This window comes from Hippichthys cyanospilos, chromosome 10 (assembly GCF_059441005.1).
Source record: "Hippichthys cyanospilos isolate Australia breed blue-spotted pipefish chromosome 10, RoL_Hcya_1.0, whole genome shotgun sequence".
Classification (NCBI taxonomy): Eukaryota; Metazoa; Chordata; class Actinopteri; order Syngnathiformes; family Syngnathidae; genus Hippichthys; species Hippichthys cyanospilos.
This window is the reverse complement of record NC_142378.1, coordinates 448,367-472,715: the sequence shown is the minus strand read 5'-3', so window position 1 is coordinate 472,715 and position 24,349 is coordinate 448,367. Positions and strand designations below refer to the sequence as shown.

At 43.0% G+C, this 24,349-nt stretch overlaps 3 protein-coding genes across 4 annotated transcripts; 2 read left to right on the top strand and 1 right to left on the bottom strand.

Annotated features, from left to right (window-relative positions):
• Positions 1-458: 458 nt before the first annotated feature.
• LOC148416419 (uncharacterized) lies at positions 459-5,176 on the bottom strand. 2 transcript variants are annotated; one of them, XM_088426574.1, is made up of 3 exons: positions 4,585-5,176; positions 2,611-3,060; positions 459-1,394 (listed from the first exon to the last, which is right to left on the bottom strand). In XM_088426574.1, exons 1-3 carry the CDS (start codon positions 4,797-4,799, stop codon positions 1,157-1,159), a joined length of 903 nt encoding a protein of 300 aa, XP_088282700.1. In that variant the 5' UTR covers positions 4,800-5,176; the 3' UTR covers positions 459-1,156. The 2 variants fall into 2 exon arrangements, with proteins under 2 accessions (XP_088282700.1, XP_088282701.1); XM_088426575.1 differs by having other exon boundaries at positions 4,419-4,681.
• On the top strand, positions 4,336-13,296 carry dhcr24 (24-dehydrocholesterol reductase). Its single transcript, XM_088426573.1, has 9 exons — positions 4,336-5,187; positions 5,700-5,855; positions 6,748-6,853; positions 7,219-7,337; positions 8,158-8,421; positions 9,092-9,235; positions 10,866-11,063; positions 11,670-11,848; positions 13,064-13,296. Exons 1-9 carry the CDS (start codon positions 4,957-4,959, stop codon positions 13,215-13,217), a joined length of 1,551 nt encoding a protein of 516 aa, XP_088282699.1. The 5' UTR covers positions 4,336-4,956; the 3' UTR covers positions 13,218-13,296.
• A 751-nt stretch (positions 13,297-14,047) lies between these two features.
• Positions 14,048-18,110, top strand: bloc1s2 (biogenesis of lysosomal organelles complex 1 subunit 2). Its single transcript, XM_088425962.1, has 5 exons — positions 14,048-14,272; positions 14,741-14,857; positions 14,941-15,060; positions 15,145-15,249; positions 16,009-18,110. Exons 1-5 carry the CDS (start codon positions 14,068-14,070, stop codon positions 16,038-16,040), a joined length of 579 nt encoding a protein of 192 aa, XP_088282088.1. The 5' UTR covers positions 14,048-14,067; the 3' UTR covers positions 16,041-18,110.
• Positions 18,111-24,349: the final 6,239 nt, after the last annotated feature.

The window sequence follows — 24,349 nt, the reverse complement described above, 5'->3', positions numbered from 1 at the left end:
TCACCCTGCAAGCTTTCAATGTTCCGCGTACACAGCGTTCTGTCCCGTTAGCCTCGCGGCGTATGATATTTCACTCTTATGCGTAAACATAACAGGAGAGCGTTTGGAATGTCATTAATCCGCCGTTCGCATCAACACGGCTGTGTCGCGCGCTCGCCGGTTGAGATTTCACAGCCAATGCAGTCGCCGAAAAGATCGAGGTCAGTAAAAGAAATTCCTGAGTGGAACGAGTCAAATCATGCTCCAAATATTACAACCGCTATAGTACAGTGAAACACGGTATATTTCGATAAAAGAGTCAAAATAAGAAGCAACATTTTGCACGGTCTAGTTGTGCCCTTAATCACGGTTTTAGTTTTATTCAGGTGAAACGAATGATTACACGCGCATATCTACACACACGTTGAAAAAAAGTTTTGCTTGAATATGTATATGTATATGTATGTATATGTATAAACCCTTAATACATGCATATGCAATGCTACATACGGTATGTCCAAAGAAATTGAAAGCATCATCTATATTCAATATCACCATTCAGGCCATTGATAAACATTATATAACAAAAATAGGGATGTTCGATACCATTTTTTCTTAGACCGATAGCAGTAAGAGCACTCGGGTTTCGAGTAGTCATGGATACCGATCCCAAGTACCGAAACTTTAGACACATTATTCCTGAAATACATACATATATATTCCAATACAGTATTTTTCTTCACATTCCATAAAATTAATGGTAAGTTTCTGTTCTCCAATTTGTAATTTCTACGTTGCGATTGTAAATCTACTCCAAGAGAGCGACCGATGCTAGTATCTGCTGACATCAAGTATCGATACCTTGAATAAGGTCAGGTATTTATGGGGTCAGGGTTTTTATATAAATTATAAATTATAGTCGACCTAACGGTTGAAAAAGTTTTGAAATAATTGACCTTGGTGTCTTCAGCGAAGTGGCATTCGCGAAGGGACTTTTTATATTTATCGTGCGTCTCCGAAATCATGCATATTATGTCGATGGAAGAGTCTTGAATGGTGGGAGTTCGTCCCTGTGCTTCCTCTGATTGACTACCGCGGCGTCCCCTCGTCTCTCACGCCAGCCTCCTCCTCCTCCTCCTCCTCCGCGCTGTAAAAAACGGCCGCGCGGAAGTCTCGTTCAAATCTCGAAGCTGATTTCTCTGGAGCGTCCGAAGAGCGGCTCGGCGGCCAGGTGCGTGTCGGAATAGGCGCGGCGAAGGTGCGTAGAGCTGCAGGTGGTTTTGATGGCCACCTCGTAGGGAGGCGGCGGCCCCAGCCAGGGGGGCGGGTGCGGCGGCGGGCTGAAACCGCCGGCATCCATGGGGGGGTAGTCGAAGTCCTCGCTGCGCGCGCCGTGCCTTTGGCAATCCATGCTCCTGTCGAATGAATGAATGAATGAAAGAGACCTTTGGTGCAACTGTACTACGAAGAGGCGTTCCGAGTGGGCTGCGTGCCCTTTTCTGTCGGTTAAATCTAAAAAGAACCTATCAGCAGATGAACATTATGGTAATGGTGTGATGGTCTGGGGCTGCTTTGGTACTTCGGGACCTGGGCAATGTTCTATTGCGCCGTATTTGCCGCACTATAAGGCGCACCGCCAAAGTTTTCACACGGGAGTATAAGGAGCATGGAAGAGAAGCTACAGTAGTGGCTGATGTTGCGTTATGCGGCCACTAGATGGAGCTGCGCTAAAGGGAACGTCAACAAAGCCAAACTTTACAAATGGACAATCATAAATTAAGAATAACGATGATTTGTGGAAACTACTAACCGATAAATGGAAAAAAACATCTCTTGGTTACATTAAAAGAATGCTTAGGTCAATGATAAGATGAATCAAGAGTTTCAAAAATATGATTTCATTAAATATTAAACTGAATGCAACCAAAAACCTTCAAATATTTTCTTTTGCGGATTTATTTCCGGATTCGCTTTATAAAATTGTGCTTTCTTTTACCAAAACTCGTGGCTTTTGTGCTTTGTCCTCATATACATTGCTTCAAAACTGAAGCATTGATAGCTTATCAAACTTTTGTTTTTAATAGTAAAAAATACATTCATAACCGAAATGTGTTTTTTTGTGGTTAAATACTTATTAAAAGCTCTCCAATGTAATCCCAAAAGAGGACAATTTCTGTTTAATATTTTTCTTGGACAAATATTTATTTATAATTATTTGTTTTTGAGAACAGGTCTGACACTTGATATTGATTATTTTTTGCGGAACAATATTCATGAAGAATTGAGGGTTTTTTTTGACAACAGTTTTCTTCCATGATCCAACTTTAGGTTGATATTTTTTTTGCGGACCGATACAAACGAAGTTTGAAAGGGCCTAAAGTTGAATAACTCAGACACTGACGGCACGCTTTAAGAACTTTTTTTTTTGGAAATCAAAAAATGCTTTGCACCGGTCGAGGGTTACTTGGCCGAAAAGATCATTCGTTTCACTGCGAAAAGGTTGAGAGCCGCTGGCCTATTCCTAGAAAATGCCACGGGGGGCCTAAATCCGCCTCGGGCGCTCGGATCCGAAACGCGGCCGGGACTAAAAGGACCCCCCCGGGGAAAGGAAAAGGGCTTTCGCAAACTCACCCCGGCAGAAAGACCGAGCGCGACTCGGGGAAGCGCCCGGCGTCGCCGGCGAAGAGGGCACGGGCGCCGTAGCCGGCGTACTCGCCGCAGGGGTAGCGGGGGCAGTCGGGGTCCGACTCCTGCCGGTCGTACTCGGACGCGCCCTTGCCGTTCATGGCCCAGAAGAGGCCCAGGATGAGCATGACCACCCCCAGCACCACGCAGCACAGCGAGAAGGGCTGCAGGCGGCTCTGCGACGACGCCAGGAAGGCGGTGGAGCCGCCCGTCACGATGAGGAAGGCGCCCACGAAGATGGCTCCGTGGTGCAGGGACGGCATCCTCCCCGCCGCCGGGTCAGCGCCCGGGCCCGACCGATGGCGTGGCTGGGGTCCGGGGGGCCCCGCGCGATCCCGGGGCCATCGGGCATCCGCGCCTTCCTTCCGGAGATCCCGAGAGTCGCTTTTTCCTCCCCTGTGGGTGGAGCGGGAACGAAAAAAAAAGAAAAAAGTCAAAGTCCACTTTTGGCGAAGGCGCTAGGGGGGACCTTTTTTTCCGAGGGCTCCTTTGCTGTGGGCAAGATGCGTGTTTGTCATCACGGCAGATGGACGAGAAGAGCCCATTAAGAAATCTTTACTGGCGCCCCACCCTCCTCTGTCTAATGTGTCTGAAGCGTACCACTTTAGTGTGTGTGTGTGTGTGTGTGTGTGCGCGCGTGTGTGTGTGTGTGCGTGTGTGTGCGCGTGTGTCCAGGAAAATGATGACTTGGAAACTGGAATTATGTGTGACATCAATTACAGAAATAAGAGCACGCGTGGTAACAATTCAAATATTGGATGGGCCACAATAGAGTCACATAAACACATAGAGTCAACAGTCTTTTTTTTTTTTTAAAAGTGAAACATGTGAATCTTATTTATACGGTTTCTAATTAGAAGCATCCAAACATCAAAACCTGTTCTCATTTTTCAATCATTTCCAAAGGGGTTTCTTACAAATGTTTCAACTAAACTTAAAGAGACATTGTGGATTCCCTTTTGCATTTGTTAGACTATGTGCTGGTTCACAAAATAAAAATGACATAAAGGACCTATAAATCAAAACTAGGACCAGGAAGTACTCATAATTTACTAAAAGTAGTTAAAATGCACTCAAATCTATAAAAAATCGTATACTCTAAGGTGGACACATTTCATATTTTAACAGTGAGCTAGCTAGCTATATTCGTTTAATAGCTTGCTATATTTTGATTGATTGACAGAAGGACACTCTTCTCATAACACTTGTTAGCTAGCCAATTTAGCTAGCTATATTTTTATAGATCACATTTTAATAGCTAGCCAGCTATAGTTTAAATGGTCGCAGATTTCAAACTAGCTAGTTTGATAGATGGATGGATGGATGGATGGATGGATGGATGGATGGATGGATGGATGGATGGATGGATAGATAGATAGATAGATAGATAGATAGATAGATAGATAGATAGATAGATAGATAGATAGATAGATAGATAGATAGATAGATAGATAGATAGATAGATAGATAGATAGATAATCTCTAAAAGTATCTCTAAACTCCATTATCAATGTGTTAACTTACGCTGCAATGATATTTGAAGTACTATTAGCGCTTTAAAAACATTTTTAACTGTATTGATGAACAATATTCCATCATACCAAAACGAAATAGTTCAAACATCTGTCACTGGGTATATTGTGAGTCAAAATTGCAGTATTAAAGACATTAATATGATGCAGTGCAAATGTGACTGTATTACTATAAACATATGTGAATTGTTAGTCGTAGGATTGATTGTACACAGTGTATACCGTTGCAGTAGCCATGTAGTTCTCACACAGTGAAGAGTTGCAATAATGTATAAATGAATAATTAAAGATGATACGTTGCCATAATAACCCCATAAAACAGGCTTTAATATAAATTAGTCATTCGTAGGTACACTAATAAGGTTTTTAAAAATACGAGAAACATTACTTTGGGCATACAGCGAAGTCATGAGGGTGGGATGGTGTGACCGATTTCCGGCTCTGCGATTGGTCAAAACCCAGCGAGACTGCCAAGCGACAAAATGCCACTCTGGCGTGTTCAACCAATCGCAGCACGGCGTCTGCGCTTCGTTCCGCCTCTCCGCCGGAATCCCCCAATGGCTGTCGTTTGGTGGGGGTGGCTTCGAGGGTAGGGAGTACCATTCACCTATCACTGGGGTAGGGTGACCGGCGCTGGCATCTGGCACTTATACAAACCAATCTCTGTGGAAAGCCTGTCAACTTTTCTTGTGATAAGATTAACTTCGTTCGCCACACATCGCGGTAACAGTACGTCTCGACGTCCCCGCGAGCGTACAAAATGGAGTTGCTGCTCTGCCTTGTTTTTGTGGCGCTTCTTTGTCTCCTGTGGGTCCAAGTGAAAGGTGTGGAGTACGTTTTAGTTCACCAGCGCTGGATATTCGTGTGCTTGTTTCTGCTGCCGCTGTCGGTCGTGTTCGACGTGTACTTCTACGTGAGAGCCTGGCTCATCTTCAAGATGTGCTCGGCGCCCAGACTGCACGAACAGCGCGTGCGAGACGTTCAGAGACAGGTGAGCACTCCTGGCGCATGCGCAGAAGAACCTACCTACTACATGCTCGTAAACATGGCGCATGCGCATAGGAACCTAATCACTTTGTACATTCAAGTTAAGAGGAAATATTTATCTTTCAAAAGATAGTCTTCACTGTATTTTCAACGTATTATCAAATCCTTCTTTAAACGTCACAGTTTATTAATCTTCATGAAGTTTATTCACTCCCTAATATTGTTTTAACAGACCTCTGACGACCACGGAGCAATTCCATTTTTACTTGATTTATGTTTAGGACGAATTTAGGTTTAATATTGATTGGATCATTCAAAAATATTCAGATACCAGGGAGCTTTTGTAGTCAGTTGGCTGCACTGAAAGAAAAAATACGTGGATAATTTCACATGCCTTTTTTCAGTTTTTATACAAAATCCAAACAAACTATACATTTGTTTCATTTCCTGATCGTGTCCCACAACCGGCGTTGATTCGTCACAAAGCTTAACTCAACTATTCTCACCCTTGTTCAGGTGCGCAAGTGGCGGGAAGAAGGCTGCAAGGGCTTTATGTGCACGGGCCGGCCCGGCTGGCTCACAGTGTCGCTTCGGGTGGGCAAGTACAAGAAGACCCACAGGAACATCGCCATCAATATGATGGACATTTTAGAGGTGGACACCCGAAGGCAGGTGTGGACACAAGATTCTAGTTGGTGTTTGCATGGCAATTCCTGTCCCCCTGATGTATTTGGGTTATTGCCAGGTAGGGAGGTGGGTTTATAGTTTCGCTGCAAAGGATCAGCTGAAAAAATTGAGTGCAAAAACTTTTTTTTTTGTTTGTTTTGTTTCTTTTTTGTTTCAGAAACTTAAAGTGTTAACATTATTAAAGACCCATTTCTGACACCGACTGGTGATTGGCGGTATTGCAACTACAGTTAGACCTTGCGTATTCAAAATTTGACACCTGTTGGATTTGCATGGTTCCAGACTTTTCTTTTTTTTTTCCTTTGCAGGTTTTCATGGTTTTTTGTTTTTGCTTTTTTTTTCATTTTGATTCCCGATCACCTCATTACTCATCATTTTTAAAGAATTTGGGGGTTTTCATAATATTCAAAAAATAATTAGAAAAATGAATTTAGACCCTGAAGCAGACTGGACCTGAAAGTGGAAAAGTTGAAAGTCTTTTATACACAAGCATCCACCATAATCACAGAGAGCATTGGAAACTAGACTCCCCAAACTAGACATGAAAAGCAGACTCAAAAACTAGACTTGGAAATTAGACTCAGAAACTAAACTCAAGAAACTAGACTTGGAAAAAGATAAGCTTTACTTGAGAATTTGACATGTTGACAATATCTCACTGAGTACCCAGAGCTTAAATACGTTGACATAAATTTCTAAATAAGAAAATAAAGCGAACTAAGGTACCATGGCAACTGCATATCAACCGATACCAAGCAAGCGACAAAGCAGTCACAACAGTAAATGCTGGAGTGATGAATCCATTGAAATGACAAGTGCTCATGTATTTAGTAAGTAAGTTTAGTAGCAGGTTTTTCTTTGTTTTTTGGGGGTTCAGGTGGTACGAGTGGAGCCCCTGGTCAACATGGGTCAGGTGACGGCACTCCTAACCTCCATTGGCTGGACTCTCCCTGTCCTCCCCGAGCTGGATGACCTCACCGTGGGTACGTGGCGTCGGTGTCTCGGGACTCGCGGCCGAGCAGGAGGGGGCGGCGGGGCGCTCCGGTCTCCCATCAATCGCCGCTTCCTGTTCGGCCTCATCCCTGATACGATTAGCGTAGCGACGCTGGAGCCGCACAGCTGAAAACCGGGGCGGAAATGGCGGCGGAGTCGGAGGCGGCCTCGGATCGGGTTTCATAATGGATTTCCTGATGCCATAAACTCCACGTCAACGCGGCCTAATGTTTTCCCATCAGGCGGCCGCGCATTCGTTTAGCCTGACGTCCGCGCGTAGCGAGAGGCGTCTGTTGTTGTGCCGCCAGAAATTAAATCACGCCGCGTTCTCAATCTCCCCCCTCGTCTGTCTCAGGCGGTTTGGTGATGGGCACCGGCATCGAGTCGTCCTCTCACGTTCACGGCCTCTTCCAGCACATCTGCGTGGCCTACGAGCTGGTGCTGGCCGACGGAAGCTTTGTGCGCTGCGCTGAGGTGAGATGAGATGCGGGATGCAAACATAGCACATATTAGCAAATGTATGTTATGGCCCCCAGTAGGAAGAAGAAAACATTTCGTGCCTCCCCAAGCTTTCCCTAATGCGTAATTTGTCGACAAAATTGTTGCTTAACACCGCATCCTTGTTTACGGAAGACAGAGGAAAAAGGTCAATCGCAATCATTTTATTTACATTTTTAATATTCCGTAGCACACTCGCACGATGAGCGCGCCACTGCCACCTACTGTAGTGGATGTGCAATGACACTTTTCTAGAACGGCAAGGAAAAGCAGGAAGGGCAGGAAAGAAATTCCGATATTGGGGGTGAACATTTTGCTAAAGGAGCTACTAAAAATAGCTGGTTGTAAATAATGTTTGAAAAAAACTCATTCATGAATTCGTGAAGTAGTCAGTTCAATCCCAAAGATGTGCTTTTAAGTTTTTTTAATAGTGCAGATATTCAATCACAGGTAACCATTTTTTTTTTTCAAAAATTTCCCAAGTATATCTTCCTAAAGGAGGATCTAAAAATTGCTGGTATTAAGTAATTAAAGAAAAGAAAATCGAATTCATCGATTAATCGGTTGATTAATTGATTCTATCCCCAAAATGTGTGCAGCCATTCAATCACAAGTAGTTACTGTATATTTTACAATCTTTTTCCCCAACTATAATCCTAAAGGAGAGTCTAAAATGGCCGGTAATAAGTAATGTTTTAAAAAAACCTCATTCACTTGATCAAATGTTATAGATATATATATATGTAATCCCATTCCGCTGAACGATAGATGTCTAAAATATTATTTTGACCCCCAGGACGAAAACCCGGACCTCTTCCACGCCGTGCCGTGGTCGTGCGGCACTCTCGGTTTCCTGGTGGCGGCCGAGATGAAAATCGTGCCGGCCAAGCCGTGGGTGAAGCTGCGCTACGAACCGGTGCGGGGCCTGGACAACATCTGCCGCCGCTTCGCCGAGGCGTCCGGCGACAAACGCAACACCTTTGTGGAGGGCATCCAATACTCGCTGGACTCCGCCGTGCTCATGACGGGCAGCATGAGCGAACGCGCCGAGCCAGGCAAGGTAGGCGGAGCGCCAGCCACGAGTGACATTTTCTCAACTTGGTTTTCATCACCCGAATGATTTTTGGCATAAAAACACACGTTTTTGTGACACGCTCGCAAATAAAAAACTCACCTTTCAAATCACGAATGGAATTTCAAAATGTATGCTTTTTTCCTTCTTTCAAAAGCAGGAGGTAGTTGTTCAACACTTGCAGTATTTTGTCCATTTTTGGGTCATTTTCTTCTACATCATAGTGTGATGAATAATTGGTCATGCGATGTTGAACTTTGGCATTTTGTCACCATGTGGATGAAATTTCCGATCCCTCCGGTTTACTTTCAATGTTTTCCCTTTGATGCGAAATGTCTTTGACGTAAAGAACAAAGCATTGGACAAAATAAGGAATAACATGAGTAAACTCAGGTTCAGGACTAGTTTGGTCTGCAATGTCAGGTCAAGTTGGCAAAAATGTCATCATTTCTTCCAAAATCAAAGCAAATGTTTGCACGTGTTTTCCTTTGAGTGAAGAGTTGGCTCATTTTAAATTCAACTAGATCTCAATGGTGAATCGATTATCAAAAAGTTGTTCATTGATCAGTTTATCTATCGAGCAGCTTTATTTCAAACGATCATTACATTGAACATGATAAAAATATGGACAGGAAACTTGATCATTTCTTTTCTTTAGATCAACAGAATTGGCCTGCACTTCAAACCCTGGTTCTTCAAACACGTGGAGGGCTACCTGTTGGGCGGCAAGGATGGAGTGGAGTACATCCCTCTTAGACAGTATTACCACAGACACACACGCAGCATCTTCTGGGAGCTCCAGGTACCGAGGCTGAACCAAAAAAAACATACGCATGCCCATTCGTTTGTCTGTATAAATGTGGGTGCTGCCATATGAAAGATTGACTTCCATTCTTCAGTTAGAATTGCTGAAGGTAATACCTGTGTTGTAAGTGTGCAAACACTGCCATCCAATGGTCACAGTTAGAACTACAGTGCCCAGTTGGCTTATATTAGGTAAGCAATAATCAAGGGTGTCACTTCTTCTCCATTAAAATGCATTTGACCAGATTTTTTTATTTTTATTATTGTTATTACTCTTTTGATGGATGAGATTTCTCGCCCACGGTGCTGAATGAGTTAACATTCATGAGACAAATCTGGATTTTTTTTTCTTTTACTCTTAATGCTGCCCACCGTCATTGTTGTTTTGCGATTTTAAGTAGCATTGTGGGACATGTCAAAAAAAAAAGTATTTTAAGGATATGGTGCGGGCCGCTCAAATGTGAATGGCGGGCCACAAATGGCCCGCGGGCTGCACTTTGGACACCTCAGTATTAGTTAGTGCCTTGTGAATGTGTTTTTTTTTTTGTACTTGGGTAATTTTACTCTTTGTTTAGCGATACACTAGCAGCGGAGAAAGACGTTCTAAGCGGAAGGTTTGTTTACATTGCTGTCACAGAAAAACATGACTTAAAGGCAACTCTGCTCATATTAAGTCAAATGTTCACATGTAGAGGAGCGTCTGTCCTGTATTTAATTTTTTTCCCCTTGAGTATTCCTTTTTTTTTTTTAATATAGTTCAAATGACTATATTTGCATTTTCAAACTTGCGAAATACACTGACACATAGTGTCTTACCATCATCCATTTCCAGCTGTTCATCAAGGCCTCTTTTTTTTTTCTTTTTTTCTCCTCTGTGGCCCACTCAGCCATTAGTTTGGCACGTGCGGTCTGGTGTAGTCACTTAATGGCGTGTTGAATTATGCATGGCTCTGGTCTGACACGCGTCCATCTGCCGGCCCCCGCGGACGGCCGCCTGCCGGCTTTGAAAGCAAAGTCACGGGACGGACTGACTCGGCTAAATCTCCGGGCCACGTCTGCTTCTCCGTGCGAAGCTCGGACACGTCGGATGCTTCCGTTTTGGTTTTCATTGATGAATGGCACCAAGCTATTGGAAATCAAAGGTTTTGTTGTTGTTTTCTGCTATTTTCTGGGCTTTTTCCAGTGGGTTTTTTTTTTTTTTTGCATCAACTTTAAATTTATTCTTAATAGAAAGTACCGGTAGATTTGTTTATTTTTTTTTTACTTACAGTGCTACCTTGAGATATGAGTTTCCCTGCGTGTTTTTGTCATAATTATCACTTTTATAATGTCACGAATGTGTTTGCAAAGGTATCGATTTCAAACGGAAAACTATTGAGATATCAAATGAATTGTAGACAAAATATGAACTGCATTTGAAATGGCAACCATCATTTTGACAAGGCACCGCTTTCCGTATTAAGTATTAAAAATATAGGAAGCACAATTTCACCTCAAAGTTGCACGGTTGCGGGTTTAAATCCCCGCTCGATTTGTTTCTATTTGACCTTGGCTCAAGTCATTTTTACCCGATTGACAAACATGGCTCCCAAAAGTTGACTCCCGGGCTCCGACGTTCTCCCCGCCAGGATATCATCCCCTTCGGGAACCACCCGGCGTTCCGCTGGCTCTTGGGATGGATGGTACCCCCCAAGATCTCCCTGCTGAAGCTCACGCAGGGAGAAACCATCCGCCGCCTGTACGAGCAGCGCCACGTGGTCCAGGACATGCTGGTGCCCATGAAACACCTGCGGTCCGCCATCGCCCGCTTTCACCGGGACGTCCAGGTTAGGATATGGCCGTAACGCCCGCCCGCCCGCCCACCCGCGTTGGGACGGGGCATTCATCCGTTTGATCCATCCCTTCGCGTCGAATTTCAGTTCCCGCTATAAAACAGACCACAAAAGCTGAAAGTTTATCGTTGATCCAAAAAGTCCAACTCAATATTCCCAAAGAAACAGCACCCACGTATACATTCTTACTCACTTTACCTTCATGAAGCATAAAACTTGTTTTTTTTTGGGGGGGTGCATGTAACAATACCAAGTCCAGAAATGGATATGAAGTGACAAAGCACCACTTTTGTCTTTAATGAAGTTTCTCAATCCACATCAACATGATTGCTCGGCATCAAGACACTACGAGATGGAATCAAAACTCTCTTTTTTTGTTCCACGAAGCTCATAAACTCACCTAAACAGTTTCACGCCACAAGACGACGCCAAAGCATTACTTTATGCCGAAGCACAAAAACATCTGCTAATATTTGCTTTTCGTAATTGCTGATTTTCATAGTAAAAAAAACGGGCTCTGCTTACCACGGATAAAATAAATAGATATACATAGAAATGAATAAATAGATGTATCGGGCTTATTTTCCCCCTTGCGTTCAGGTTTACCCTCTGTGGCTCTGCCCGTTTCTCCTGCCCCCCGGGAGGGGGATGGTCCACCCCGAAGGGGAAGAGGAGGAGCTGTACGTGGACATCGGCGCCTACGGGGAGCCCAAGGTCAAAGACTTTGAGGCGACGGCGTCCACGCGGCGGCTGGAGAAGTTCGTCCGGGACGTCCGCGGGTACGTCTCGCGTCCTTTAGGCTGATTTGCGCCGCGTGGCTCGAATGTCGCGTTTCAAGATGCTTGCGCAACAGCGTCCATAATTACAGTTTGTGGAAAAAATGGCAGAATGATATTGAATTGCGTATATGACCTTGAATTAGATGAATTACAGGATAAAAATAACAGATGGACAAGTGAAGCTTCATGAAGTACTTCAGATTTTTTTTTACTTTTCTAGATGTGCAATGGAAATGTCATCCTTTTCCACTGAACTAGCATTTATGGTTAAACTAATAGCACCATCTAGAGAGGTCAAAAAAGTGCTTTGTGATGCTTTTTTCTCCTCACTAAATATTAACTTCTTGTTTTATTTTAGAGTTTAAAAAATGAAGTCGTAGGACTCAGTTAAACAGTTTGAAACGGCAACAGTTTGAATCAATCTGAAAATATTGACATAGAAGGAAGACGATGTATCATTTTCAAGTCTTTATTTGGATATTCATAGTGATTTTTTGCATTATTTTTTTTTTTTTACCCGGTAGTGATAAGCTAAACAGTTTAAATTTGGAACGTTTTCATCGATCGAAAAATATAGAATTTAGAGAAAGAAACCTTTTTTTTTTCGATTTTTTTGTCTAATTTATTCGTGAAAATGTTTTGGATTTGGTAATTGGTACTTTTGGGTTGAAATTTTTCACCTTCTGTGGCTCATATCAAGATTTATTACTTTTTTTTAAACTTCTGACTAAAGAATGTCTCATGAAATATAAATGTGGAAAAAGAAGTGATTATTATTTCGTTCTTGCAAATCTGCAGCAGCAGTTTTGAGGGGGTTCAAATGATAACAGTTTAAATTGGTCAGTACAGAAATTACTTGAGAAAAACAAATGTAATTTTTTAAAACTCCTGTAGGTATTTAAACTGTGAAAAATTCAGATTTATTTTAAAAGTGTGAATTTTCGGCATGTTGAAAATCATTCCCAAGCCTTAAGTTTTGGCTGCATTTTTGGCTGAAACAATCAGGGGAAAATCACATTTTTAGAAAGAAAATGAATGAACGCAAATGTGGTGAATAATTGGAACATGTTCAAGATAGAACGATGAGATTTTTTTGAACAATATAGAGCATTTTAGCATGTGTAGAAAGTGTGAGAAAAAAAGAATAATACTTTTAAAGGTTTAGAATAAAATTTGTGTAAAAAATGTCAATCTTGATCTGCTTTGATTTTGCAGGTTCCAGATGCTTTACGCTGACGTCTACATGGATCGCGCTGAATTTTGGGAGATGTTTGACGGACGCCTATATCACAAGTTGAGACAGGAGCTGAGTTGCAAGGACGCTTTCCCGGAGGTTTACGACAAAATTTGTAAGGCGGCCAGACACTGATCGTCCACGGCCGCAAGTCTTATCCGATTTCAATTTTTTTTTTTTTAGTAACGAATCAATAGAAGTTGTCTTCCGTGTATTTGATCACAAGTCTTTGAAGTCACATCGTGCCTTGCGTGTTTGAAAAATAACCATTTCCAGAATAACAAATGTTATTTTTTTGAGAATAAAAAAAGCAGTCCCATTTTGGTGAGCACACTTTTAATGAATAAGAAACACGCAGAATAAAATTCATCAAATGCGCTTTTTTAGTCAGACAATACATAGACAAGCAAAATGGTTGTATAAAAAGAAGTATAAATCTTGTCAAATGTTTCCTTGTCACCTGAGTTCACATCACACGGACAAATTTACGACACGCACATTTTGTATAAAATCAAACAATTCATGTGAGTGAAAATATGTAAAACGTTTAGAGGCAACAGGCGCTCACTAAAAATATTCATAAAAAAAGTAAAAAAAGAAGTTTCCAGTGTATTCACATCACATAGATGATTTTCTTAGAATATTTACATGAGGTGTCCAGGTCTACTTCACGTTTTAGGTGGGTTTTTTCTTCCATCCCAATGAAGTCACTTTTTGTAAATAGAAAGACTTGAATTACACATTAAGAAACCGACTTCAATTTGACACATACTATTGTATTTTCCCATGGAAATGTAAATAAAAAAAACCGGAAATATCAATGTTAAAATGCAAAGCAATGAAAGAGAGGTGGCGAATGGCAACGTAAGATGGCAGCCGGCGGGTTTACGTTAGCCTACGGCGTGAAACAAATTGGGCTTGGCGGTGCATTTTGGTAGCGGAAGTAGCTCTGGTTTTGGGCGGAAATCACGTGTTCCCCGCTCGCATGACAGATGTTGGCGGCGGTCAAAACACTAGACACAAAACGGCTGCCTTGGGAGATGACGCTGCCGCAATGGACGGCATTTCCAAGTCGCCAGGGGCCATACCCGCTCCTCCGAACGCCGCTGCGGATTTTACGAGCCACGGGGAAGCTGCAGAGGATATGAAGGAAACACCAGTGGCCGTTGGCAAAAGACCCAACACGAACAGTAAGTGAATAACTGGTCCAGTTTCCGTAGCGTGCTAATGCTAATAGCTAATAACAGTCGAAGCGTTTGTTTTCCCCTGTGCCGTGCACTGGTAAATGAATAAACTCGAGATATTTATGCATAATGTTCTACCCGTGTTATTTCGATTTCCAATTACACAATTGATTATACTGATTGGCAACTTTGCTAGTTTGGGTGCAAACTTTATTCCGAGAGAAAATGAAGGATGCTTTGATTCTAGTTTCGGTTGAAATAGTCGGACAGTAAGGAAGTGGTAAGAAGGAGTCTCTTGTCCTTTATTTCCACCCGATGTATAAAATAAGTGCTTCAGTGCAGGAGAATGACAGCCTTTGTCAACGATTCTTTTTAGTGACTGCTGCGGTTCTCTATGAAATACTCATGACTTAATTACACATTCGTGTTTTGAGCTTTGTTTTTCCTTCTCCGAATTCCTTTTGCTTCCTCGAGGTGATGGTGGCGTGGAAACAGCAGAAGAAGCCGTGGAGCCCACGGAGCCTGACATCGACGCGTTGTGTACCGACATGTTTGAAAAGATGGGCGTTTTTCTTCAAGGAGAACTCACAGGTATTGCTAAAATCATTACAATTTTTTCAACCATGGCTGCCTTTACTTTTTCGTGACCTCTTTTCTCGTGGCGCTTATTTCAGCCACTTGCGAAGATTATCGTCTGTTAGAGAACATGAACAAACTAACTAGTTTGAAATACATGGAGATGAAAGACATCAGCATCAACATCAGTCGAAACTTGCAGGATCTCAACAATAAGTGTGAGTCACACATACAATTCGCGTCATCCTGGATTGAGGAATAAACAGCACCTTCATATTATTCACTTTTGCACGTTTTCTTAGACGCTAGCCTTCAGCCTTACCTGGACCAGATCAATCAGATTGAGGAGCAAGTCTCCACGTTGGAACAAGCTGCTTACAAACTGGATGCGTATTCCAAAAAATTAGGTGAGGAACACATAAACACGCCGTATTTTATTGTTTTCGCCAGAGGCAGACTTTTCAACTTGAAAACATTGTCAGGAATAGCAAAAATCTTTATACTATTGATACACATTGAACTGTACTGGATGATTTTGTTTTAATCTCTCCAAAAAAGATAAAAGTGAAACAGATCTTGGGGAAAAAAAAACAGTTGAAAAAACAAGGCCAAACCCTATGCAATAAGGTGATAGTACACCCCGCGCTAAATACTTCTTGTTGTTTTTAATAAAAAAAGTGTCTGACTTGCGCAAGGCTGGATTCAAAAAGTAATTCTCCATGAAATGAATTATTTAATGTTAACAATAGTCAACACTTAAGTGACAGACTCTTAAGATTGTGGTCTGTAAATTTGATAAGACCGTCAACATCATTCTGAAAAGACGCTAGCATCCATTTGTATGAGGCCACCAGTTCCCCAGCAGATGGCAGTATTGCACCAAGAATCAACTGTTTTCGTGAGCTTTCCCGGCATCAAGTTTTAAAATGTAATTTTCATTGAAATTTATTATTTTATGGTAATAATAGTAAAGTAATTTTTACAGTTAAATTACAGACTCTTAAAATTCTGGTATGTAAAATTTATAAGACCGTCAACATGATTCTTAAAAGATTCCTACATCAGTTTGCGTGAGGCCACCATCAGGTGGCGGTATTGCACCACAAATCAGCAGGGTGTTTCGTTAGCTCCGCCGGCAGGCATCAAGTCTTTCCTTCTCTCTGCAGAGGCCAGATTCAAAAAACTGGAGAAGCGATGAGAGCGGCAAGCAGAAACATGTAGCTTTCCGTCTGTCACCCCCACTTGATGTCTGATGTGGACACTGCAATGCGGGAGGACACAGAGACATTGGAAAACGGGTGACTGAGGAGGGAGCAGCTGAAGGCCGCAACGTTCGCATCTTAGATTTGAAGTGACACAGCAAAAGTTGGCCAGCAGTGAGTGTGCACTTTATTCAAAGAGCGACAGCCTCGTCCTGTTTGTACGCTAGCACGGGCGATTATGAGCGACTCTCTTTTTTTTGAACGTCACATATCGTATGTAGATAGATGGTCCATGAAGCGTGCGCAGTCTACCGAAGACAAAGCTCCTCTTTGAACACAAGCTTGACATTTCTCGAATACGTCCCAAATGTTCAATATTGTGATGTATTTACTAATGCTTGATAGGATTGTTTTTTTAATTCAACCTAACGTGCCCTCGATTGCGCAGATTTTCGCCCTTACCGCAACACAAGGTGAATATATACCATCACAAAGATTATTAAGCGCACGCACGCGATCAATCAAATACACTTTTTCGATTTGATGGTTTCATATCTGCCGACTAATCATCCAAAGCCATCCCGACTCACCGGAGCACACGTGACAGGCCCTGCGTCGCTACGTGTTTGCGTAAGGCTTAATCTAAACCAGGTCTCTGTCATTAGTCCAATCGGGGCCCCGGCGCGCAGCGGGAACTCATTATTCCTACTGTAACGTTATTTACTGTTGCTCTGTGATCCTTCCATGTCTACTTTTTCCTCCGCCTGCTTGTTTGCGAGCCCCTCTGGGCTCGGATTCAGCTCCCTTTCCCAGAGGCTCTCAAATCTGGGTCTGCATTTTTTTTTTCTTCTGCATTATACTGGATGCCAGCGGGCAGTCGAGCACAGAGAAAGTAATTATAGATAAATGTGTTGGATTACTCACCGTATGCGAAATAACACAAAAATGAGACCGTGCTGCAAAAATAAAGTTTGGGGCGTAGAATTGGACTGCGATGCGTTACTAAATGCTCATTAGCCAAAAAATGGAAACTGCATTAGTGCTGCAGATTTCATTTCCCAGCGAGGAACTAGAAATTTCTCGCCAACTAACAAAAAAACATCAGCAAGAGAGTTTTATGGAAGTTCGGACAGACACCGTTTCATATCTAAGGTTTGGAAGTGTTTTTCCAGACAAATATTTACTATATCGGGCTAGTCATGGACGTCTGCTTGTCATTTAAAAGGGTAGGGTTAGGGGTAGGGTTCAAATAGATACAAATATTCACAATATAGTTTCGTTTTTTTTATCTTCAATTTTAAAATGAAATATTTACATTAAGTGAGCAATTATTAATCGTTACTTCACCGTTTACCACTAGATGGCAGATCTTACTTACAGGCGCCTCCCAGTCCCCGAAGCAAGGGTGTCCAAAGCCGGTCCTTGAGGGCCGCTGTCCCGCACGTTTTTGCTATTCCCGTCCTCCAACGCACCCGATTCAAATGATCGGGATCGTTTCAGGCTTCCATCGTGCTCGCTGATGAGCTGATCAACTCGAATGAAGTTCGTCGGAGGACACAAACATAAAACATCTGCAGGATAGTGGCCCTAGATTTCTGGCTCGAAATTGGGCCTAGCGCTGCTTTCGGATTTATTCGATCTTCACTTTGAACTTGGGGAATTGATTTGCGAAGTCAGGAAAGAAAAAGGCCCGGACTTCAAAATGATCTCACTCATTAATGTTTGAACACAATTTTCTCGCTATTCAAACGATGTATTTTTCTCCGGTTGTTATGAAATAACGATCAGACCTAATGTCTCGTAACTCAACCCGTTTGCACTGAGTGTGCCACGCTACGGCGCGAGAAATCATTCGGCCAAAAGTGGTAAATTCCTCCATTGAATTTATTGCATGAAGGAAGGTTCGCCGGAGGGCAAAATATGTTTTGAGGACCAAAACAAATAAGAATTGATCCTGATCAGCCTTCTCTGTCAGCCTTCTATGAGTTTTCTGCCATTTAGAAAACGGTCCCACATGTCTTAATAACCGAACGTCCATCCAATAAAGTTGAACGCAGCTCCGCTTACTTGGGCTTTCATTTAATAGCAGGTGCATCCATCCCCTGCGGGATGTTAGTTTGTCTGCAGCCTCCAGTAGCCGTCACTTGAAAGTGCCTCCGAATATTCGCTCAATCTTGCTTTTCGTATACAAGCTAATCAAAGTTACGTCGCATCATTACATGAGACCGTCGCTAATTATGTGTCCACTAGAATTTTACTGTGCAGTGTAGCTGCAACCCTCAACTTCATATTGTACAAGGCCCAAAAGTTTTTGACGTTCAGTTCTCCTGGGAGTTTCCCAGAAAAAAAAGGATCTTGAAGGAAAAAAAAGGGGGAGCAAGTTCCTCACGCCATAAATCTCCTTCAGTGGAGCCCGGGCCCGGCGAACAACAACAAGGCACGCCGCCACGCCGCAGAGTTGTGTAACGGACAGAGATTGTGAAATCCCGCTCATGAATGAAAGCGGACACGCAGACACTTAAAAAGTCCTTTTGCTCACCACATTTGTGTGGCGTCCCAAACAAATCAAATCAGACTGTGTTGCAAAACACTGACTTCTATCCTCCAGAGTGAAGGAAATGTGTTGACGTCCCGACAGTACTTTTCGAGCGTTTTCACTGCTATCTCTTGGCATTTTAGACGGGTGGAAAACATACTGTGGAATAAAATTGTATTTATTGTGTTGAAGTCGAAATCAACAGCTGCGGTATGTTAACGACACATTTGTGTCAAAAAGCTGTTCAAACACTTGAAAGGCGCACTAAAAATCTTTATTGGAAAAATTGACAGCATAAGAATGATGCCCACTGCAATAATTGAACGCTATTTTCTCACTTTGAAAAAAATATATAAAACGCCCATTGTGATCGCCCCTGTTTTTTTGATGATGATTTTTATTTTGATTTTATTTTTAGAATGGCGCAAAGATGGTTCAGGCGGATATCCGAATCGGATATTTTAGTCTAGCTATTTTCAAACGCGGATTTACCCGACTCGGTCGACTTTCGTATCCCCTCGGCCCCATTTTTTTTTCACATTTGTTCGATGCGGTGTCTTCTCGCGGCGTCGTATCGCGACAAGAGAACCTGGCAGAGCAACGGAAGTCGTAACCGTGCCCCCAACCCCTCTTCAACCGCTGAATCGGCCGCACCCGAGAGACAAAAACACACGGCGACGAGCTTGGCGTTTACGTCCCAAATCAAGGCGGCCGGGAGGTATCGGAGCGCAAATATGAGCCACGTGTTGAGATCTGAAGAGTCCCGACTTCAAAAAGGCTCCACGAGAGAGAGGGGCGCGACAAGCCGCACGAGGTCAACATTTGGCACCGCCATCACTCACACCTTCACGTGGCTCGCCGCGCACAAATGCAAAGACGCCGCCGGACTTTACAATACGCCGCGCGCCAGCCTTTTGAAATCCTACTCCCAAAGCCGGCGCCCGCAGGTGTGTTGATCTTGGAGCGTGACGACCGACGCGATCTATTTTGATTGCGGCAAAATCTGAGCGCCGTTCCTGCGAATCTAAAACGGGAACAGATGGGAAGCCGCGTCAGGGGAAAAGCCACGCACGGGACTGCGGCCGAATCGCTAAAACCCACGTCCGATTTGTTGGGATTTTCAAGCGCGTTATGACGTCCTCCCGGTGCCCGGCTTATTCGTAGTAGACGTTTGTTTTGGGCTGGCTCTTTTGTCTTATTCATCCTACCCAACTAAGTCCTAGTGTCCTCAATTGAGGACGTCTTAGCTTTTCCATCAATGTTTCAAGTCTTTGGGTGGGAAGCAATTGAATTTGCTGTGTTACTGAGACGAAATGGACAAAAGTGGACTCAAATAAATGAGCTGGGTCTTACGAGGCTAAACCAGCGTTGCATGGGTCTTACTTATTTTTTACTTGACTCAACTCACAATAACAATAAACTGCAGTCTGGCAGATTCTGATTTTTTTTTTTTTTAAAAAAAGAGGCTTCAAGCTGTTTATTGCCTTTCCATTTGAAGTTTACTGTCAAACTAAAGATAAAACTAAGACAATGCCACATTGTACTTTTAAATCAATGGCTTGGCTCGGCAGGAAACTCTAGCTAGCCAAAGCTAATGTCCACTACAGTGGACACAAAAGAATGGGCTAGGTTTCAGGAGGATATGTATGTACCCTACTGCCCCCAAATGGCCAAGTGCACACATCACAAGGAGTAGCCCTTTGTCCATTGAAAAAGTAACAATTTGTTAATATTCGGTGTAATTATGTCTTTAGTGCTACTTTTGAAAACACCTTACTGCCATTTTTGTCGGTGCGCTTCTGGTACCGACTCTTAATTCACTCCGACTCTTAGGCACCGGAATCATCTGCAGGCGCACTTAAAGGACAACAAATAGATTAGTCGTGATTTACAGCCCATATGTGCCTTTGAAGACCAAAAATGGATGCTAACATTGTGTGATTAACATTCAATCCCAAAGATGTATTTAGGTAATTATTTAGCCACGTATTTTTCTTTTTTCTTTTTTTCCTTTCAAGGGTTTCGCTCATGGAGTGTCTAAAAACGGCTGGTACTAAATGAAATAAAGTAATTAATTGCTTGACGTAAATAAGTATTTAACTAATCACATTATACACTAAAGTAGTTGATTATGTTCCTAACTCATTCAATGCCAGGGACATATTTTCACGTTTCTTTAAGAGTTTTGTATTTTTTTTTAACAGTCTGGACATTCAATCCCAGATACTTAAGAGTCAATTTAATATTTAAGTATCTGGAAATTATAGTCATTAATGTACTTAAGTATTGAGTTAATACTTAGGTACCTGGGATTGAATGTCTGTACATTTTTGGCATTGAAAGAGTTAAAAATGAATTTTAAATGTTGCATTAAAAAAAAAAAAAAGAATATTTATGTATGTAGAAAGCCGGCGAGTTCTTAATGATCCCCTTTTGAAAAAGCCACCATTAGCGCGGGTGCAAAAGAAGACACAAGATGCGAGCATTAGGCAAGATGGAGCCATTTTGAAAATAGGCCGGCCAACCTACGACCTCTTTCAGCGCAATTCTTCACTAAATAGTTGAAAGTTGAACAATTGCCTCTGTCTGCTCCCCATCAGACAACAATTTAGCACACGCGCTTTGACCGGGTTGGATCACGCCGACGATTGCGGGGAGGTCACGCTGAAAAGAACTGCCGTCACTGACCCGCAAGACAAAAAACAAAAATCTGATTTGGTCTTCTTAAATCCTTGTGTTGCGTCCATTCTGTCTCAGCAAGGCGGCAAAGTTATTTGCATCCCACCCAAACATATGAGATATCATTGGTAAGGGGAGAATGTCCTCGATCGAGGACGCGAGAACTTAGTACGGACTTAGTCAGAATATATAGACCAAAAACAAATGTCCATGTTGGACACAAATCAATAGCGAGGGTCTCAAGAGCTTATATCAAGTTAAACGTAGGCTATATTATGGGAAAAGTACAATGGTTTCTCCGACTCGGGCCGTCGTTATCTTGAAACATCGAACAAAAGACAATTCAATGAAAAACAGTGGGAGGCTGAAAATCACTATGGATTTTCAAAACAAGAAGCGGTTCAAGACGCCACCATGCGTTCCTTCCTAGATGCTTTCAAATGGAATTCATTTGATGTCAACGTTTGACCGTATTTCGAGAGACACCGACTTAAAAGAACAAGATGTTGTTTCAAATTTATTAAGCCATTTTCTAATGTTACTACCTCAACCTCTTGGCAAAAAAATCCAGTACTGTCGGCTGGAGATCATATGAAACATTTCCAGTGTAATATCTGTATATGGTTACAATGTCATTCTACGGAATATATCTTATTGTGAAAGTTTGAAATCAAAATAAAAAATGCGCTAGCATGCTGACGCCACACAGGAAGGCTGAACGCACAGAGTTGAAAAAGGCCTCAAGGCAAACCAAGCAAGTGAACCTCTGCTTTGCGTTAACATTGGCGCATGGGGTCAGCGTGCGTGCGTGCGCGCGCGCGTGTGTGTAACATCCAAAAAGAACATTGAATTACACCAGCGTTTATTCCTTCTCAATTGCTGCTATTTGAGAAGCAAGCCAAAGGACAACACGTACAAAGCCAGGAGACTTTCTCAAGTGGCCTCATGTCTTCTTTCAGTATATATTTGATTGAATAAATCGAATGAACTTGACAAGCGAAATCTAATCTTCAGATAAAAAGCACAATCACAGCGGCCAGATGCTTTAGCTAGTTACACTTGTGTGTAACCTCACTTTAAGGTGGCGAAAGGGTGACATGTGCACGCTTTTGCAGGTGTGTGAGCTTGTGCGTCTTTCAAGTGTCAGTGTGTGGGGAGTATTTCTGCGTGTGCTTGTGTGTGCATCAGTGTGATTGTGTATACGTGAAAGAGAATGTGTGAATGAGTGTGCGTATCAGTGTGCGCGCGCATTAGTGTGCGTTTGTGTATGCTTGAATGTGAGCGCGTGTATCTGTTTTTTGTTTTTGTTTTGTTTTGTCGACACAACGGGCCTCCCATTCGGGGTTTTTGCAGTTTTTGTCGGAACCTCTTGCCTTTGCGGGGGTGTTTTGGTGGGCCCCGCTAGTCCAGATCTTTTTTGAGGGTCAAGACTTGCTTTTCGGGTCGAGGTTTGAATTGGATTTCGGTTGAGGTTAAGGTAAGGCAATCGGTTTATGATGGTTAAGATAAGTGGCTTGAAAATGCCAATGAAATGACCCCGCAAATGTAGTAAAACAAACCTGTGGTTGTGTGACTTGAACATATGTATGAGTGTTTGCGTGCGCACGTATTTTTGTGCGCGTTTGTGTTTAAGCCCCTCGCTGTGCATGTAATTTCTATTTTGAGAGAAAACAGGAAGACGCTCTGACTCCAGCTATAATGTAACAGTAAACACGCACGCGTACGTGATACCCCCCCCCCCCCCCCCCCCCCCCCCGACCTGGGCCACATGCGTGGAGAGGGAAAGCGAGTGGGAGCGCAAGAGGGACGGCGTGATTGATGGCCCGACCCCCTCGCGCCGGGAGATTGGAGATGGCTCCGGAGCAACTCTAACCTTCAACAGATGTGGCGTTTTTTACGTCAAGAATCTGGCAAATGAATACATCATCCACATGCCATGCTCCCTCCGGCTTGCTCTCGCCTTCCAAAAACACGTTAACTCGGGTTTGGATGCCGCATTACATATGTCTGAATGTAAGTGTTAATGCTAGCTCGCTTAGCTAGCGATTCTAGCGGCTCGCCGTTTTTATCGTCTCTCATCCGACACGGCAGAAAATTGATGGACGGATCCCATCGTGACGTAAACGACAATATTCCATCAAATACCGATCAAATGTCAGCGTAGCGTTTGCTTTTTTACTAACAGGCTACTAGCCTAGCATTCTCGTTCTTGGATTTGCCTTGTGCGGTATTTTGACCATTTTTGCCTCATTTTCTTCCACATCATTCCTGCGGTTTTTTAGCCGAGGGATGGCGCACTCCTGTACGGTAGTCGTGCCATGTTGAACTTTGCCGTGTTGTCACCATCTGGGTGAAATTTCGGCTCCCTAGAGTCTTACTCATGATGCATAGATCAAAGGATTGGACAGAATACAGCACAAAGGTTAATGGGTGTTTCAATCAGACGGAACCAATGAGAAACCCACCCGATTCAAACAAAAAGGTGTTTTTTTTTGTTTTGTTTTTTTTTAATCTGGAATCACACCAAAATCCAAACTCCCGTCCTCTGATATTCTCGGAAATCAACTGTGTGGTTTTATTTGTGTAATCTTGTTAACGCAATCATAATAGTGCCGCGCCGTTTGCCAGAAATCGTCAATCTAAATTTAAGTGTGCCCCCGCTTAACTTATGTAAGGGGGGGGGGGGCTCCAACGGGAAAACAAGCTGGATGCTATACATCCTCGTGATTGGGATTTGGGAGCTATTTCGAGAGAGCCTTGGCTAAATGTGTGTGTGCGAACTAAGAATTGGTGGTGTTCCTCAAGGCGTGTCCAATTCCCTCCTGCGCGACGTCATGTCACTTCCCCCCTTTGTTTCCCCCTTTCTAAAAATGCCTCCTTGTTTAATGGCTCTCAACAGCGCTTCTTCCTCCGAGTGTGCCAGTGACAACGGGAGCTGTGTGTGCATCGGGCGTAAATCGTGTCAATTCACACGGGTGTGTGTGTGTGTGTTGTGTGCATATCTCGTGGTGCGGGTTGAGTGTATATGGTACGGTACATGTGTGTACGTGTGTTTTTGTGGATGTGTCTGTTGTGTTGTGTGTTTCACAA